At 35.1% G+C, this 19,805-nt stretch overlaps 1 protein-coding gene across 9 annotated transcripts in view; it reads right to left on the bottom strand.

Moving 5' to 3' along the window:
* Nucleotides 1-19,805, bottom strand: part of PCNX1 (pecanex 1) — a 223,015-nt gene that overhangs the window by 115,411 nt on the left and 87,799 nt on the right. For 5 of the 9 annotated variants that reach the window (XM_030930409.1, XM_010360621.2, XM_010360624.2 and 2 more), the window contains 4 exons: nt 18,104-18,288; nt 4,120-4,210; nt 2,303-2,360; nt 399-616 (listed from right to left, as the gene is read on the bottom strand). In XM_030930409.1, the coding sequence (XP_030786269.1) occupies nt 399-616; nt 2,303-2,360; nt 4,120-4,210; nt 18,104-18,288 (552 nt within the window). The remainder of the gene's footprint in view (nt 1-398; nt 617-2,302; nt 2,361-4,119; nt 4,211-18,103; nt 18,289-19,805) is intronic. The other 4 variants (XM_010360622.2, XM_030930412.1, XM_030930411.1 and 1 more) reach the window with 4 other exon arrangements.

The following is a 19,805-nucleotide window of genomic DNA, read 5'->3' on the forward strand; positions in this document are numbered from 1 at the left end:
TTTGTAATACAGTAGACTCATGTGCTTGCCATTAAGATAGCAGTGTTAAGAAACAGGGAAACAGAAGTTTCCTCTTATAACTGTTATACAGAACTTTGCATCATATTACCTATAACCTTAAGACCATCAACACCTCATATTCTTTGGCTTTTGAGTAGCAGTTGCATGAGTCTCACTGATTAACAAAAACAATTTCTTTGTATAAAGATATTGAAATTGCAACCAAAACATTTTTAATGGATTTAAGACAGTCAATGTTTAGAAGCTCTATTATCTTAACATTTATCTCAAGAGAACAAAACCAGAAAACATTTCCCAACATGATAACCTAAAAACCTGGACACTTCGCCTTAAAAATAAAATCTGCACATATCATTAATATAACATTATAATCTCACCTATCAAACAGGGCCAAAAGTGTGAGTCTGTCAAAGTTAATGCCGATCCACAGCTGGGGTAGGATCCAAAAGCGGTAGTAGTGTTTAACCTTTTGGGCAGCTTCTTCTGTTGGGCCGTACGTAGCTGCCAAGTCAGGGCTTAGATCAATGTCCTGTTGCTCCAACAAATCTGTATCAATGGTCAATAGTCTATTCAACCGAATCTGTGGAAGAGAGAGCTAAAAGAAAGTCAGCTGAAAGGCTTAAAATATCTTCAATATTTATTTGTTTATTCAAAATAAAATATCTTCATAATTCAAGAGCTACTCAGTTAGCTTATCAGTTATCTAAGCCCCTTAATTTTCTTCTCTAATACACTTTTTTTTTTTTGACATGGAGTCTCATCTGTCACCCAGGCTGGAGTACAGTGGCACGATCTCGGCTCACTGCAATCTCTGCCTCCCTGGTTCACGCAATTCTCTGCCTCAGCCTCCCGAGCTGCTGGGATTATAGGTACCCGCCACTATGCCCGGCTAATATTTTTTCTATTTTTTGTAGAGACGGGGTTTTACCATCTCAGCCAGGTTGGTCTTGAACTCCTGACCTGGTGATCCACCCGCCTCGGCCTCTCAAAGTGCTGGGATTACAGGCGTGAGCCACTGCGCCCAGCCTACTCTTTATGAATATGTTATCATTACCAGAAACTATAGAAGGTGACAATAAAAAGTGAACTGAAACAAAATTAATGAATCAATAAACCTTTTGTAAATAATTGACTAGAAAGTGTTTAAAATCTTAAGATTTTTCTCAGGGAATGCTTAATGCTAGTGAATCCATTAAAACCACTTACTAGGCCGGGCGCGGTGGCTCAAGCCTGTAATCCCAGCACTTTGGGAGGCCGAGACGGGCGGATCACAAGGTCAGGAGATCGAGACCATCCTGGCTAACACGGTGAAACCCCGTCTCTACTAAAAGATACAAAAAACTAGCCGGGCGAGGTGGCGGGCGCCTGTAGCCCTAGCTACTCTGGAGGCTGAGGCAGGAGAATGGCGTAAACCCGGGAGGCGGAACTTGCAGTGAGCTGAGATCCGGCCACTGCACTCCAGCCTGGGCGACAGAGCGAGACTCCGTCTCAAAAAAAATAAATAAATAAATAAATAAAACCACTTACTGTGAATCCTTAGTGGCTTCTCTTCTCCCTGTCACATTTATAGTCTTTTCTCCTTAAGCTTTGACCCTCATTATCAGTGTTAAATCTGAGCTCCACTGCATTGGATCCGATGGCAGCAACTCTCATTTCTTCCCATAGTCTCTCATAATTGTTGTTACTATATTTCCAAATCCCTCTGTTTTTTTGTTTGTTTTGGCAAGCTCACCTGAGGCTATACAAATTACTACACTACATTTCTTCTAACTTCAACTCATCCATTCATCAGTTTACCAGTTTTCTTTTCCTCAGAAGGCATCAAAAGTTGACTGTATCTGGCACAGCACTAGGCAGCATTTTGCTATCTCAAGGTTCCCATACCATTTAAAAGTAGAAAACAATAAAACAATCATCTTCCCATGTTTGCTTTCCTATGGAGTTTCCAGGAATACACTATAGACACGTATTTGGGTATAGCTGAGAAAATTTACTTCCTATATATAACACAGTCATTTCTATCTCTAAGCACTGACAAATACTTTCCAAAATACTTTTTAAAATACTCTATCCCAAGGCTTCTTAACCTTGTACTTTGGTTTCTTATCAAAGGACTGAGAAAAAAAGAGCAACTGGAGGACAGCAAAGTGATTTTGCCATATTTTCAAAACATTTTTTTGTAACTTAATCAATTTTATGGCTTTTATAGCTCTCTATAAAAATACGTATTTCAGATTTAATCTGAAAATTTATCATGTTGTAAAAATAAAGAAAAACCTACCACATCATGTGGATAAAATCGAACTGAGGTAGAACTGGATACATGAGAATCTGTGTCACTAAAATAAAATAAAAAAGACTTTAGGGAACAAACAGTTTGTCAAACAGAAAGAAAAATATATCCTTTAACAATCACATGAGATTCACATATCTTCGCTTTTCCATGTTAACTTCAAAATGCAAAATAGCATTTTCCTAGAGTTGTGATAAGAGCATAGCCTCTGGGTCAGGGACTACATTCAAATCTCTTCAACTGAAGGAGATCTTGGACAAGTTACCTACCCTCTTCATACTTCTGTTTCCTCTTCAGTAACATATGACAATAGTATCTATCTCTATCACAAGGTTCTTGTGAAAGTGTTTAAATGAGATAATCCAAAGAAAGCAATAAACATACTGCCAGGAGCCAGTAAAGACACAATAAATTTAAGCTATAATGTAATAACCTACAACATAATTCAGTTTCCACAGTTCAGTCATGTTTGGATTTCAAAACTTGAGGCTTTACCACATTTATGGTGTAAGGAATTGTTCTCTTGAACTACATTAAACATAGTAACAGCATTTCTACCCCTCCATCCTCCTGCTGTTTCCGTTGTTACAGAATCAGGGTAACAGTCCAATTTAATACTTTTTTGAGAGGGTGAATTCTGAAACTAGACCAAAAGAGCTTAAAGAGCATAGTTATCTATATGTTCTACTTTTTTAGCATGTGAAGCTAAATGACTGCAATATTTTATTGCTTCAAATGGTCCCTCAAAACAAAAAAATAACAGCCCACAGATGTCTAACATTTAAATAGATGTGATCTATTATTAAACAGAAGTCCTAAAATAAGAATCAATAACTCTTGACGAGAAAGAAAGCTAATAAATCAAGAATAGGCTTCAAAGTGCAATTTGAATAGATAAGCAATAAGATCAAAATTTTAGAAAACAAACATTTTAACACCTTCTAAAACTATAATTGTGTTATATGATCAAGATTTCTAATTTATTTGCTCTTCTTCTGACTTCATTATCTTACAAATTCCTTCGGCGGGGGTGGGGGGGAGAAACTAAAGGTAACATATGAGACATATTTTAAGAAATTCTTCCTTAAAGCCAGTAAAAGAAATTTTAAACAAAATGAAAGTTGATTATTTAAAAAGGTAACTGACCAAACACTTAGAAGGAATTAAAATTTTTAAATTACATAAAGAAAGAGAACTGATAGGCTTGAACTTAGTTATGTAAGAACTTGTAAGAAGAGTAAGTCCTGATTAGCTTTTATACATTATACAATATATAGAGAACATGAAATTTACAATTAAATTTGACACTGTGGGAAAACACTGTATCCCTGTAAGATCTTTGGGATATCTCGATTTAGTTTTTAAAACACAGAATAGCTTTTGTTTTAAAAATAATACTTTCTTTTTTCCATAGCAAAAAAAATTATACCTTAAGTTTTTAGAAACAAATGCACTATGACAAATTATTAGAGTAAATATAATGATGTTTTCAAAATAACTTTTATATCTGACCTGGTGACTACAGTTAACAATGTACTGTATACTTGAAAATCACTAAGAGAGCAGATTTAAGTGTCCTCACCACAAACAAGATTATGTGAGGTAATATATGTTAATTTAGCCAATGTATACAGTATTTCAGAACATCAGGTTGTATGCCATAAATATTTATAATTTTTATTTGTCAGCAACATTAAACAATCATAAAAAACAAAAAAATTAACTTTTATAGTTCTAGGCTTAAAAACATTAAACATGGCAAACATATAAAAGTACACACACTCCTAATATGACTTCACACATACCAGATATTGGATGCTCTTCTTGCTGCTGGTTCAAAATTCACAAGTGACATATCACAGCCACCAGTCTCATACAGCGTAGAAGAGAACTTACCTAGCAAATAAATGATTATTTTAAAAAGCCATTAGAATACTCAGAATTTTCCCTTCATGATATACTAAATTTCATAAGTTTTTACATCCTAAGAAAATATACCATAACCTTTATTAAAAAAAAATTTTAAAACAATGTTCTGCATGTAATTCAGCATGATGTGAGTTGAAAAGGAATGTTGGACAGTAGGCTAAAACGTCGACATACAAAATCAGGTATTAAAAGGAAGGGACTTAAGTCAGCTTTGCAATATCAATCTCTTTTTTCTTTTTCCCACAGCACATTCTCTATTCAGGTGATCATATGAATGAATTTAACGTTTAAAAATCACCTGACAACTACTTGCAGGGGGTGAGTAGCCATTTGCAAAGCTTCTTAAGTTTGAGATAGCTCAAACTACAAGCCCACAAAATCCTGTGACTGCATTCTGAGCTGTGTTTCTTAAGAAGAAAAGTGTCCAAGTGTATCTAAGAAAGGTCAGTGAATTGAAAGAGCTAGTATTGCTGGTGATAATTAAATTATATTATTTAATGAACATTACTTGTATGTTTCTACCACAAGAGCGCTACCAAACATTTAGAAACAGCAATTGCTATAACCAAGTATCACTATGAAACTGACAAAAGCTTTAAAAATCATATTGGTTGCAAATGTTGCATATGAATATAGATTTTTTGAATTCTCTTAAGATGAACTTTATAATATCAAATGATTTCTGATAATGAAATGTTAAAACTCTACATACTGCCTGAGATGTATTCTTCCCCTTTGAGGATCTATGGTAGCCATATTGGTGATGAAAAGGGAGCATAAAATAATTAATATAAATTTCCACGAGGGCAATGAAATGAGGTGTACAACTCTGCAACAATTTTGTCTAGTCCAGGGTGCTTTTTGAGTATTTGTGAGGTTTTAATTTTATTAGCTGGAATTAATGAGGTTAAAAATAGGAATCTTTTTTTTTGAGATGGAGTCTCACTCTGTCACCCAGGTTGGAGTACAGTGGTGCAACCTCAGCTCACTGCAAGCTCCGCCTCCCGGGTTCACGCCAGTCTCCTGCCTCAGCCTCCCAAGTAGCTGGGACTACAGGCACCTGTCACCACACCGGCTAATTTTTTGTATTTTTAGTAGAGACAGGGTTTCACCATGTTAGCCAGGATGGTCTTGATCTCCTGACCTCATGATCCGCCTGCCTCGGCCTCCCAAAGTGCTAGGATTCCAGGTGTGAGCCACCATGCCTGGCCAAAAATAGGAATTTTAAAGGGCAATGCTGACTTGATGGCAAGGCTAAAAGTCAGATTTTTCCATGCCTACAATGCAAAGAGTGTGCAATAAGGATTTTTTATTTAAGTGAAATATTTGAAAACACGCTAGTAAAAGGACTCCATAATGTACTAATATGACTAAGGGTTTACAGAACATCTCAAGCATTACTTCATTCTTTAAAATTACTAGAACCAGAAAAAAGTAACAATTTGAATTATTTGAGTATGTTCTATGGATCATAAAAGTTATGGTGTTTTCTGTAGCCACATTTCTTTTTGTCAGAATAATATATTCCTGAGATAAGTTGGGGAAAAAAAGGTTTTCTATGAAATGCTCAGTTCATTTGCTGTCTTTTTTCAAGGTTATTCAGCATGTGAATTATTTAAGATGCCCCCCACCCCCATCTTTAAGTCATAAGTCATTCATCCTTAGCACCTCTAATAGAAACTGGATTAATGAGCTAAAACGAAATGACACAAGCTGTCAACTTGGCTACTTCATAGATGTATCACTGAAAGTTTTTTTAAAGTGGTAGGGTGAATTACAGAAGTTGCTACCAAAAGAAAATTAAAAATACTGACTCACTTAAAAAAATTTTTTATTGTAGTTTTTAATGCTCTGTTCTGTATTCATTTATTGGATAATCAATAATTAATGGTGCTAACATAATTAAACTTACATTAAAAGAAAAAAGAAATATCTGTTCAAAACCACAGACTGCATAAACGCAGAATTATTATTAACTACATTAAATGACTAAATCATAGATTAACAAAGAGCAAAGGGCTTGGTTACTGCATGTGAAACTCAGTGAGAACAGAATGCATAAATGTATTGTCATAACACACTTTATACGTATTTTAGAAATAAGTTAATTCTGTATTCAGTAGAACTTAAACTGTTGTAGTATTTCTCAGCATTTAAGCTTTCCAAAGGATTTTTATTAATATATACGTTCTGTTCTTGGTATACTAAAAATAATATGTATCTGTAACAAAATCAGCTAAAGATATTATCTTTGTAATTTTCAAATGAAACAGTAAAAGAATATGTCATTATACTACCATGTTTTCTTTTATGTATAAATATCTAATATTAAATTTATATAGAAATAGTTGCACTTTAAATAAGTAAACATAAAGAATGCAAAAAAAAGCTTTTCGAGACAAAGAGTTGGAAGAACTGAGTAGTTCTATTACTACCTAAATTTACAACTCTGAATGATTCTATGCAAATTACTAACAAGTAATAAAATCTAAAAATTTAAGCAGAAGCATAAATATGTCTAAAAGGGAGGCTATGATTTTAACAGAAGTACATGACTTCAACAGTGCTTTTCTTTTTTTCCTTAAGAGACTTTTGTCTATTAAGCAGAAGCATGTTTAGGTTCTCAAAAAAACACATGGCACTTGTCAGAACAAACTAACATTGTAATAAGGCCTCATGGAGTAGTCCCAACTTCACTCCAAAAGAACAATTCTATGTACTTTAGAAGTACCAAATTTTACTCTGAAGATGAACACATTAGAAAAACATTACACTAAAAATGTATTTTAATGTGCTAATGTAACCTACTGAAGGCAGCTTAAAAAATAACCAACCAGAAATAAATATATATTACTATTGGTTTATAAAGATTATGTTAAATTTGTACAAGTTTTCTTGGCATACACAGCAATTTTACTATTTCTTTTGGGATTAAAACCATCATATTTAAACTTTAGGTCCAAAGTAAAATGTGTCGTTACAATACCCCTATTTTAATATTATTCTGCATTAAGAAAAATACTTCAATACTAATTTTTTTCTAATAAACAGAGAAGAAAGCAAAGAAATATGTCCTTCTCATATGAATTTAGATTATAAACGAAGCCATCTCACCATGATTCAACTGTGACCAATTAATTATATATGATAGAATGCCTCTGTCATGATTTAAGGAGAAAAAAAATCAATTTCTAACAAAATAAACAAGATTACAAACTAGAATTTCAGACTTGTAAAAATTATACTGGCCAAGGGTCTGCATCTCTAAAGACACATACACAAAAAGCTGATATGCCAGGCGCAGTAGCTCATGCCAGTAATCCCAGCATTTTGGGAGGTAAGGTGGGAGGATTGCTTGAGCCCAGGAGTTGAAGACAAGCCCAGGCAACATAGTGAGACCTCATCTCTACACACACACAGACACACATACACACACAGACACACACACACACACACACTAGTTGGGTGTGGTGGTATGTGCCCATGGGCCTAACGACTTGGGAAGTTGAGGTGGGAGGATCACTTAAGCTGAGGAGGTTGAGGCTGCAGTGAGCTGTGTTCGTGCCACTGCCCTCCAGCCTGGACAAGAGAGTGAGATCCTGTCTCAAAAAAAAAAAAAAAAAAAAAAAACAAAAGCTAGGATACCTAGCATTTCTTAGCAGTCTTATTGAATCCTCAATAGTGACTGTTACTGTTCATAAAATTTGTTAATTACACACAACCATTCTTTTGAAGTAATATTTCAAAGTAACAACTATAGGTCAATAAATAAGTGATGAGCAACAGGAAGATGGGTAAAATTGGATACTGACTTAACACCAAGGATACTTGAAGCGTTTGCCTAGAGCCATGAACGGTATAGCAGGCAAATTCTGATAAACATTCCCAAGATACTGATAGAAGACATGGGAAGTTAATGGGATTCTCTAACTTATCCTATCAGTAAAAATCCTCATCACACAACACGAAGTTGAGCACATAAGAATTTTAAGAATAGGACTCACCTAAGAAACTCCAATTGCATTCCTTTTTTTTTCTTTTTTTTTTCTTTTTTTTTTCTTTTTTGAGACAGAGACTCATTCTGTCACCCAAGCTGGAGTGCAATGGCACAATCATAGCTCACTGCAATCTCAAACTCCTAGGTTCCAGGGATCCTCCCGCCTCAGCTTCCTGAGTAGCTGGGGCTGCAGGCACACGCCACCATGCCTGGCTTACTTTTTAAAAATTTTTTGTAGAGATGGGGGTCTCGCTATGCTGCCCAGGCTGGTCTCGAATTCCTGGGCTTAAGTGATACCTCCTGCCTTGGCCTCCCAACATGCTGGAATTACAGCATGTAATTCCACTGTGCCCAGGCTGTTGTATTCTTGACATCACTCATTTTTCTAAAGATACCTATATGTATCTTGGAAGGAGGTGGTTACTAGAACAAATCATCTATAGGGCTTTTCTAATTCCAAGTATCAAAAACAAAAGAGGTCTCTTAAATTTCTTGGATAATTTTCTTCTTTAACCACCAACCTCCTCAACCTTCCCTTCACTCTTTGTCCTCCAAGCCAGATGCACTTCTACATTGACCTCTGTTTTTTTAGTATTACTCATAGGGCAGAGAGGGGCTATAAGAACAAAGAGAGATGCATGGGCAGTAAATGTATGAAGTGAGTTTTTAAGAGACATTTGGGGGACCACATACATTCTGTATGACTGAAGTACTCAATAATAGAAATGTTATTCAAAAAATAATTGGATGGAGATAGCATTGTGTTCATAATGCAATCTCAATGAATATACTATTATACTTTTAAAGAGAAGGCCTTTAAGATCAATTCTAATTTCTTGGATAGTACCCCCCTTATAATCATAAGTGATGACTCAGTTTTCACCCAAACAGAAATTATTCCCTATACTGCTGCTTACTGGTTAACACAGCGGTCCCCAACTTTTCTGGCACAAGGGACCAGTTTTATGGAAGACAATTTTTCTATGGATCCAGGGGATTGGAGGATGGTTTCAGGATGAAACTGTTCCACCTCAGATCATCAGGCATTAGATTCTCATAAGGAGCGGGCAACCTAGATCTCTCGCATGTGCAGTTTACAATAAGGTTCACGCTCCTATGAGAAATGAATGCTGCCACTGATCTGACAGGAAGAGGAGCTCAGGCAGAAATGCTTGTTCCCCACACCCCGCTCACCTCCTGCTGTGCAGCCCAGTTCCTAACAGGCCACAGATCCATGCCAGTCCATGGCCTGGGGGTTGGGGACCCCTGGGTTAATGGACTTGTTTCTCCCTAGATTAGAGGAGAAATAAAGGAGTCCAAAAACTTTTCCTGTGAAGGGTCAGATACTACATATTTTAGGCTTCATGGGCCAGATAACTTCTGTTGCAACAATTCAAGTCTACAACTGTAACATGAAAGCAGGCATAGACAACACAGAACATAAACACAAATTTTATTTATTTATAAAAACAGGTAGGTATAGAGCTGGACTTAGCCCACGGGTGGTGGTTTGCCAACACCTGTCCTAGACCAAGAATCTTAGGCTCCAAAAACTTCTTTAATCCTCACGATACAATGGAAATCAAGTCACTATGCCCTTGTAACTTCAAGTTTCAATATTTAGAACAAGTCTTTTTTCTTAGTATGTGCAATGCTGTTCTAGCTTTTTAAATCAGACGAATAAGGAAAAAGGTAGGAAGAAGAAGAAAGTCTGGTTTAGAAGACAGTTTGGGGGAACTGGTAAGGAAAGACAGATATCTCTATTGCTTGGCAACTGTAAGAGAGATTTACATACTGATATATTTTACTGACATGGCTATCTGATTATCTAGTTCTGAGTTAAGAAAACATGCCTTAATTAATTGTTAAAGACTTCACTCCTGCTTGCTAATCCCAAATCAGCTGAACTTTCCAAAAGTGAATGTACAAGTTCATATTTTGTTGTGATTTCATTATCCTTCTTTTTTTTCAAAAAGACAAGTTATTCTTACTTGGGTAAAATAATCTATAATAACGATATTGATGACATTAAGATTGGTTAGGTAAACAAAAAGACAAGCCACAGAATGGGAGAAAATATTTGTAATTTGTATCTGACAAATAAGTTGTATTTAAAATATCAAAAGAACTCACACTTCAACAATTAGAAGACCAACAACCCAGGCTGTGCGCAGTGGCTCATGCCTGTAATCCTGGCACTTTGGGAGGCCGAGGTGGGCAGATCACCTGAGGTCAGGAGTTTGAGACCAGCCTGACCAACATGGCAAAACCCCATCTCTACTAAAAATAGAAAAAAAAAAAAATAGCTGGGCACAGTAGCACGTGCCTGTAATCCCAGCTACTTGGGAGGCTGAGGAAGGAGAATCACTGGAACCCAGGAGACGGAGGTTGCAGTGAGCCTAGAATGCACCACCATACTCCAGCCTGGACAACAAGAGTGAGAGTCCATCTCAAAAAAAAAGAAGACGACGACGACCAACAACTCAATTTTTAAAATGAGTAAATTTCTGGACACACTTCACAAAAGAAGATAAACCAATAAACACATCAAAAGATGCGGACAATAAACACATCAAAAGATGCTTATTATCTTTGGTCATAAGAGAAATTTAAATTTAAACCACAATGAGTTACCATTTTATACCCATTATGTCTACAATTCTAAAGGCCAATGAAAGAAAATGTTGGCGAGAAAGGGAACTAATGGAACTTGGTGGTGGGGATGTAGAACTGTTTTCAAAAAGACAGTTTAGAAATTTTATTCACGACAGCCAAAAATGGGAAACAATACAACCATCGCCAGGTGAACAGATAAGCAATATACAGCCTGCTCATACAATGGAATTCTCGGCAAGTAAGAAAGAACAAACTACTCACACATGCAAGCAGTACCATGAATCTCAAAAAGCATTACACTACAGGAAAAGTACATACAAAAGGCTGTATACTATATGACTCCATTTATATCAACTGCTAGAAGAGGGAAATCATAATGATAGAAAGCAGATTAGTGGTCGTCCATGACCAGAGGCAGCAGAGAGATGGACTGCAACAGGGCACAGAGAATTTTTTGAAGGTGACAGAAACACTCACATCTTGATTAAGGTATTTGACGGGTATACACATCTGTTAAAACTCCTTGGATTGTATACATTTAACAGATGCCATTTACTGTACCTAAATTATATATCCATAAAGTTGATGAAGAAACAGGAAAATAAAGACTGACCAGGTAAGAGTCTAATGAGCATGTAACAGCACACAATCAGTGAAATTCCCACCAGATACTAAGATGTGGGGGAATTACATTGGTATTTGCTGTTCTGTTTCACGGTTTCATTTAAAAAGTATTACTCATTGGAAAATTAAAAAGTAGTATATAAAAAGAAAGTTCTTCACTACCCAAAAATAGTCACTGCCAAGAGCATTTTCTGTGTTCCTCTGAACAGAATCTTCCCCTCACTGAATTTCTGCTGGGCTTTTGTCTACCTAGTTAGAGACATTTTTCAGCCTCTCCTGCGGCAAGAAGTTGTCACATGATTATGTATGGCCAATGAAAGGTGGGAGAAAATGAAAGGCATGTTTTCCAAATCTCAATCAGGAAGATAAAGGCTAGATGTCCTTGATTTTTTCTACTCCCTCCTCATTCCTGTTTGCTGGAAAATGTCAATGACTACAGCAGGCCCTTTGGACAAGGCAAGAAAGCCACATGTGAAAGATAACATAATCGATCCATCATGACAGGAATAGATCCCATTAGACTCCCAATGGTTCTCATGAGAGAAATAGAAACTTCTCTTTCATTTCAATGATTTTGGAAGGGTCTTTCCTTGAAAGAATCTAACATATACTCCAACTAATGCATATACTAACCAGCTTTATATTAGAATCTTAAGAATGATTAATGTTAGAAAGCAGATAATCTAGTCTAGAGATTCAATGAATTCTTTACAACAAACTAGTGAGAGACAAATTAAATATCTCAACTTGTCCCTGTAAGTTTCTGTAAAATTCCTAGAGCTGTTCACGCACCCAAAACTATCTGAAATATTCTAGTAGTCTTCCCACAATAACAATGATAAACTTCTGAGCATTATCCAGGGGATGAAGAGCAGATAAAATTCATCTAGATTTACTTCTAACTTGTAATATTTGTGGCGATCCTCCCAAACGCTACCAGATAAAGTATAGACCAGCGCTTTCCATAAAGCAATTAACAGTATATCTCAAAGCCCCAATAATGTATATTCCCCTTGACTGATAATTCCATGTCAACATTATTTATCCTAAGAAAACAATCACAGCAGCTATACACAAAAGCTTATGTAATGGACATTCAGCACAGTGTTCATTACAATAGTAAATATCAGGAAACAACACGAAGACTAACAATGGGGTTAGTTAACTGGTTAAATAATGATATAATATTTTATCAATAATGACAAAGATGATTATATAACAAGTTTACAATTGTCAAACACTGTTCTAACTGTATGCTTAATAAATATAATCCTCACAATAAACCTATGAAGTAGGCATTATTTTTGCCATCTTTTGATAAATGAGGAAACTGAGGCACAAGACAAGACAATAACTTTCCCAAGATCGCATAGTTAATAAGTGGTAAACATTTGAAGCCAAGAAGTTTGGCTCCAGAGTCCACTATATTGTACTGCCTTTCACATACGTCTAAGTGACAAAAAATTATGCAGCCACTTAAAAACAAATTAAAGAGGCTGGGCGTGGTAGCTCACACCTGTAATCCCAGCATTTTGGGAGGCCGACGTGGGAGGATCACCTGAAGTCAGGAGTTCGAGGTTCGAGGTGGCAAAACTCCATCTCTACTAAAAATACAAAATTAACCAGCTGTGGTGGCGCGCACCTATAATCCCAGCTACTCAGGAGGCTGAGGCAGCAGAATCTCTTGAACCCAGGAGGCAGAGGTTGCAGTGAGCCAAGATTGCACCATTGCACTCCAGCCTGGGCGACAAAGTGAGACTCTGTCTCAAAAAAAAAGAAAAAAAAAAAAAATCAAGGAACAGCTAATAACATGAGTAAATGTTCAGACTCTGCTAAGTGAAAAAAGCAAGATACAAAACTCAAACAGTAGCACAAAAGTCACATAACATGATCCTAACTCTACTTTTTTAAGTGCATATCAACATGTACATTTAAAGAGACTGGAAGGAATAAATTACAAAATACTAATAGTGGATATCTCCGAGTGATAAGATTGTAGATGACTTAATTTTCTTCATGGTATCTTCCAGAATCTGTCAACTTGTATTTCTGTTGTAAGGATGGAAAAGCACATTCTAATTTTACCAAAACAAAGTAGAATATAGCCCTTAAACCTTTTAATACTTCTTCCTTTGAAACATAATGAAGTATTTTTATTGTTTTGATCAAAATAAACATTTTACTTTCATTCCCCAAAAAGGATCAAAGAACAGAATTTAGTATTTTTTTTGTACTCAAAACAATAATAAAGGACAAAATCAAGGTTGCTGCAAGAGGATGTAACTTTTTTGTTCAGATGAATGAAAATAACTACCATAACATAAGGAACTGACGTATAAACTCTAAGATCCTTTACAGTCCTCTGACTCTGTATTAATAGTAACAAGGAAAAGTACTAATAGCCCAAAATGCTACAGAGTAGTGTATACAATCTTTTTTAAAACACCAAGACTAACTCTAATAAAAGTGACTAAAAGTATTGTAGATTCACCTGAGTCTCTGCTTTTTAAAGTAGAAAATTTTAAAGCTTCCAAATTATATTTCTGCTACGAACTGCTTAATAGGATGAGCAATGTTGCCAGGTTTCCTTCAATAATTCTCCTATAGCCAACTACATTTTCAAGTTAAGAAGCTCTAGAATAAAGCAGATCACTTCAAAGAATACCTCCTTTGTCAGTCCTTATCCAGTAATAAAACAAAAGAAAACCTAAGGAAAATCAATTCAAGCATCATAAACTCAGATACATTAAGAAAGTCTTAACCAGAGAAATACTACTCATAATATATATGTGCTTTGTAATTACGTCTTGATAAATATAAAACTCTCCTGTCCTCATTTCTTGTCAACACTGTAACAGTAATTTTTAAATTTTTCACATAAAGACAAAATAATAACTTCATGTACACTTTCAAAGCATTTCCTCACCCTGACCACTAATTTCATACACAGAAAAAAACCACAGGCAATGTTTCCTGTTCTATCTGATCTCATCTACAACATTTTATTTGAGATGTTGTGTTGCACATTAAGAGTGTAACTACCAGCTATAATGGCAAGTTTCATCATTGCATCAACTTATTAGTCTTAATTTATAAGAGAAAACTAGGATTAGTAACTGAGAAGTAATTGCCAAATTCTATAGAAAAGATTAGCAGATATAAAATGGAACTATAAGGCTACCTGAGTTCAGAGTCTCTTGTGTGACTTAATCTGGGCATTACTAAGTCACAGCTTGTTTTATTTAGAATTTTTGTGTTTAATTCAGAAAAGAGTAAAAAAATCAAAAAATAGCAATTCCAATAAAAGACCAATCAGAAGAAAATTAACCCTTAATATGTGGTCTTTAAAATAAAGAGCAACATACTACATTGAAGAATTTGAGAAATTCTGATAGAAGTATCATTTTCAAAGATGTTAACTTCCAAAACTCATCCAACACTTCAGTCATTTGAACCCAATTTTTTTAAAATTAGGTTCACATGGAAATGAAAGCTATAAATAAGAAAGAAAACCATCTAAGTTTTTCCTTTTCCTTTTTTTTTTTTTTGAGACAGGGTCTCACTCTGTCACCCAGGCTGGAATGCAGTGGTGCAATCTTGGTTCACTGCAACCTCCACCTCCCAGGTTCAAGCAATTCTCGTGACTTAGCCTTTTGAGTAACTGGGATTACAGGTATATACCACTATGCCTGGCTATTTTTTGTATTTTTAGTAGAGATGGGGTTTCACCATGTTGGCCAGGCTGCTCTAGAACTCCTGACCTCAATCTGCCCGTCTTGACCTCCCAAAGTGCTGGGAGTACAGGTGTGAGCCACCAAGCCCAGCCTGAGTTTTTCCTTTTAAATTATGCCACTTATAATTCAAATTGTAAAACTAATCATGATTAATTTTGCTTGCTGAATACAGATGATAGAAGTACTTTTCCCTCTGCTTAATAAGCTACTAATAAAATCCTCGTAATACTATTTTCAGTGAATTTTTCCAAGATGTCTAATGTTTCCTGGTAACCTCAAAAAGGCAGAGAAATAAGGATTCTCGGGGTTTAGTATAGGAAATGGATATGGTTACCTATTGTGACACCACAAAATAAAGATGTAGAAAACACAGTTTAGGAAAACTATCTAGGCTGAGAATTAAACAATGTCTGATTCAGAGTTTTTTCTTTAATCCAAAACAGCATACGTACATGTACATACACAAACATATGTACTCAAACATGTATTAGTGCATATACATGTATGTTTTATATAAACAAATTATGCATATGCATATACTTTCACATGTAAAAACTGGTTAAAATTTTTTAATAGAAGAAGCTAAATTTGGAAGCCAACTTTAATATATTTGAGTATCAAGTACCCAATTCATTCACGTATTTTCATTTACATAATTCACTGCTAATTAAAATCATGTAGAAAATTAAACCACACAACAAAAATATTCTAGCTTCTCTACCAATTCCTTTAAGTTCAGTTGCAGTTCATTTTCAGAATCTTTTTTGGCCAACTTTATAGGTTTTGGAACAGGTATACACTCCATTGATTGTTCTGTGCTAATTATTACTAAGCATTAAATTTGGTACCATCCAAATACAACAGAGCAAGACCTAGTTTAAGGTGGCAGTTAACATAAAAGATAAAACCCAAATTTCAAGAGAATATCCTGAATATCCACCAGCAGATGCTAAAGTCGTCTCCAATCAGAAGAGGTTTTTTCAATCTTCAGAACTGGAAAGGCAGTTCATACGTAAATATTTTCAATAATTGGTATGTGGATTTAGAATGAGACTTTATCATTAAAGCTTGCTTAGCAAATTTTTTGAGCAAACTAAGAATTCTTATGGCAGAAAATAATCTACTGTTTAATTTTGTGCTTAATCTGATAAAAGTCTAAAACTCTGAAAGGGATTAAAATGAAGCCTTTTATTTTAGCCGATCTACTACTATAAAGCCAATGAACAATGAGATGGTGACTGTAATTTTATATTCACAGATTCACAAATCCTTTGGGTTAAGCAAAGAGAAATAGCAATATAAAGTTATTATATAACTGAATATATTTACAACTAAAGAAGTATTGGTTACAACTAAAACAAGTAGCTAAATTGGAGTCTACCTCATTCTCCCCCAAGCAGCCTCCTTATAAATTTTCTTGCCTCTACAAATCACAAACTTAAAAGCAACAGCATTCTAAATTTAAAATGTTTTATTGCTTTCTCATTTTATTTAGAAATCACCATGCATTCTAATGTTATAAATATCTTAGTTTACCATTTTCAAGTGTCTGTGAGATCTGAAGATGACACTTTTCAACAATATGTATACATACTTATTAATACCTCTCTACAACTCAGCATTTTTACAAAATAGAAAAAGAGTCAATGAATAGGTAGCATGTAAAGTTTTATTAAATCCTAATTTGGGCAACTTATACCTCATATCCTTCCAGTTGAAACAGTAACTTTATAAGTAAAAAGCAATTATAACATGAATAAACAAATCACAATGAGTAAATGCTTCCAAGTGAATATTTCTGAATAACTAGATTTTATTTACTTAAACCATTACTAACCTGTATTCTGAGAACAAGAAAGCTAGATTATACAGAGACACAGAAACCAAACAGAAACCAAAGTAAAATAAAGTATCATCCTTAAATAATGCATAAGACAGACATTTGAGTAGATATGTATCACTGATGTTTAATGATACCACACCTCTGAGAATTATTCAATAATTTATATGTTTATAGATATATTGACAAGAACAAGAAATAAGCTTTATAAAGTTATTATGTGACATTAGTACGGAGCCACGTTGTCCTCAGAGTACTGTATTTTGAATTAAAATAAATCCTACTACAGATGACGGACATAGTGTGAAAAACAGAATATCTTAAAGAAAGATTCTATAGTGGCAGACAATTAGAAAGCACTTTTCCCTTTCCTAAAGCACATTCAAAATATTCAAAGAAATTAAAGTTTAGTAAGAAACTTTTTTTAAAAAGTCAACGTTTTCTCCTATATAGTACAAATGCCTGGGAAAAACAGAATTGAGTGTGAACATAATTAACACTTTAACTACCTATTAAAAATGGACATGACCAAAAGAAAATGTAGAATAAGAGTAGAGAGGCCGGGCGCGGTGGCTCAAGCCTGTAATCCCAGCACTTTGGGAGGCCGAGACGGGCGGATCACGAGGTCAGGAGATCGAGACCATCCTGGCTAACGCGGTGAAACCCCGTCTCTACTAAAACAAATACAAAAAATTAGCCGGGCGAGATGTCGGGCGCCTGTAGTCCCAGCTACTCGGGAGGCTGAGGCGAGAGAATGGCGTAAACCCGGGAGGCGGAGCTTGCAGTGAGCTGAGATCCGGCCACTGCACTCCAGCCTGGGCGACAAAGCCAGACTCCGTCTCAAAAAAAAAAAAAAAAAAGAGTAGAGAGAAACAGAAAAGGAAAAAGCAAAAGTCACATTTTCCTAACACACAGGGCAAATCCTATATAAAAAGCACTCCTATGCATAGTTCCAAAATGAAGCTATCTCAAAAAAGAACTGCAATCGTTACCCATCATCTGCTGCATTAAAGTTTTTGTATCATCAAGATTACATAAGGCCTGCATACCAAGTTCATCGTGCAAACTGCTACCGCCTACAGCAGATGCATTGTCATGTGATGCTTCTAAGTGGACACTCCCATTTCTCACCAGCAAGGAGGCACTAGCACTGAGCACTGCAGCCTGGGAAGGGGGGCGGGACTGGACTTTGACCTGGGCTGTGGACTGCTGGCCTTGCTGACCATCTTGAAGGCTAGGAAAAAACATGGATTGGGGAGACATTACAGGGAAGAAAAGAGAAAACAATACCTAGATTGAAGTCAATATAGAAAACTGATTTCAAAAAGGCACTTTTTCTCAACATAACCTAAGAAAGAGCCAACAAACTTTGTAAAATATACAGATTACACTGCCAACTTAAATCTTCTGGTCCTTAAAATTTGATTTGAAGTGACAAATGCAGTCAACATTAAATGTACATGTAAATTGGTTAATCTACAACTTTTTTCCACCACAAGCCAACTAAATTCTACTGTAAGGAAAAAGAAAGCAGCAAAAAAGAATCATAAGTACTTTCAATATATGTGTGCTGCAGCTGGTCCCCGATGGATAAGCCCTATATTTCAGCTAAATATGCACTTTCATTTATAGCCCTGTAATAACTCTAGAATTGTTCTGAGCTCTCAGACTCACAATAAGACAAGTTTATATGCACTTGAAAACCAAATTATCAAATGCAACCAAAATAACAATCTTGAATCAAAAAAAATCACAAACTAGTGCAAGAAAACCAGAAAAACTGACTCAACCAAGTGAAATACAAATGGCCATGGGATACAGTCAGAAGTAGAATTAATATAAAGTGTTATCTACAAAAAGCTTACATCTTTCTGAAATATGGCGTGCTTTATATACAAGGTAGTAGTTACATTCCCATAACAAATTTTGCTATTTCCTCTTCCAAACCATATTCCAGTCTCATTTACATGGATCCATCATTTTGGAAAATCTTTAAAATAATTAGGAAACTAGTAATTTCTCAAAGGAAATTAGGCCTAAGTTTGATAAAATTTTTAAATACTTGGTATTTTGAGATTAAAATTTATTTATTAGAAATTTTAATAAAAAATTATCTAAATTAAGAGACTATATTAACTCATTTTATACTTTCATATTTTGATTTATGATAGTATGAATTTTAATGTTCTTAGTATAATATTTAGTCAAATTTAAACTGACAAAACTCATGAAAAAATGCTTTGAGTATAATTATTATTCTCTACATGATGTTCAATGCAACTCTGCAATCTGCCGATTGAAGTTTACCTTTAACAATCCCAGAGTCTGCAACTAAAATTATTTGACCTCTAGAACGAATAAAAGAATCCTACTTAGGATGGCCTTATTCAGTTACTTTACCATTTTTCATGAGTATCAACATCTCCCTAATCCTTTGAATTCGATGTAATTGTTTCTCTGGTACACATAAAACAAACTCATGTATTGCGGAATGACCAAGAAATAAAAGGCTATGTTGAAACATATATATATATATATATATCTTAAGCCTGTGGTTATAATAGACCATATTCTGGAACTACGCTGTCTGATATCGAAATTAATTAAAATTTTAGTTCCTTGGTCTTGCTAATATTTCAAATGCTCAGTAACTACATAACATACCTACTGTTACCAGAGCTAATAGCTACCAAAGCAGGCAGTAGCAAGTACTTAGTGTCTACCGTATAGAACAAAACAGATCATAGAATA

This window comes from Rhinopithecus roxellana, chromosome 5 (genome assembly GCF_007565055.1).
Source record: "Rhinopithecus roxellana isolate Shanxi Qingling chromosome 5, ASM756505v1, whole genome shotgun sequence".
Taxonomy (NCBI): domain Eukaryota; kingdom Metazoa; phylum Chordata; class Mammalia; order Primates; family Cercopithecidae; genus Rhinopithecus; species Rhinopithecus roxellana.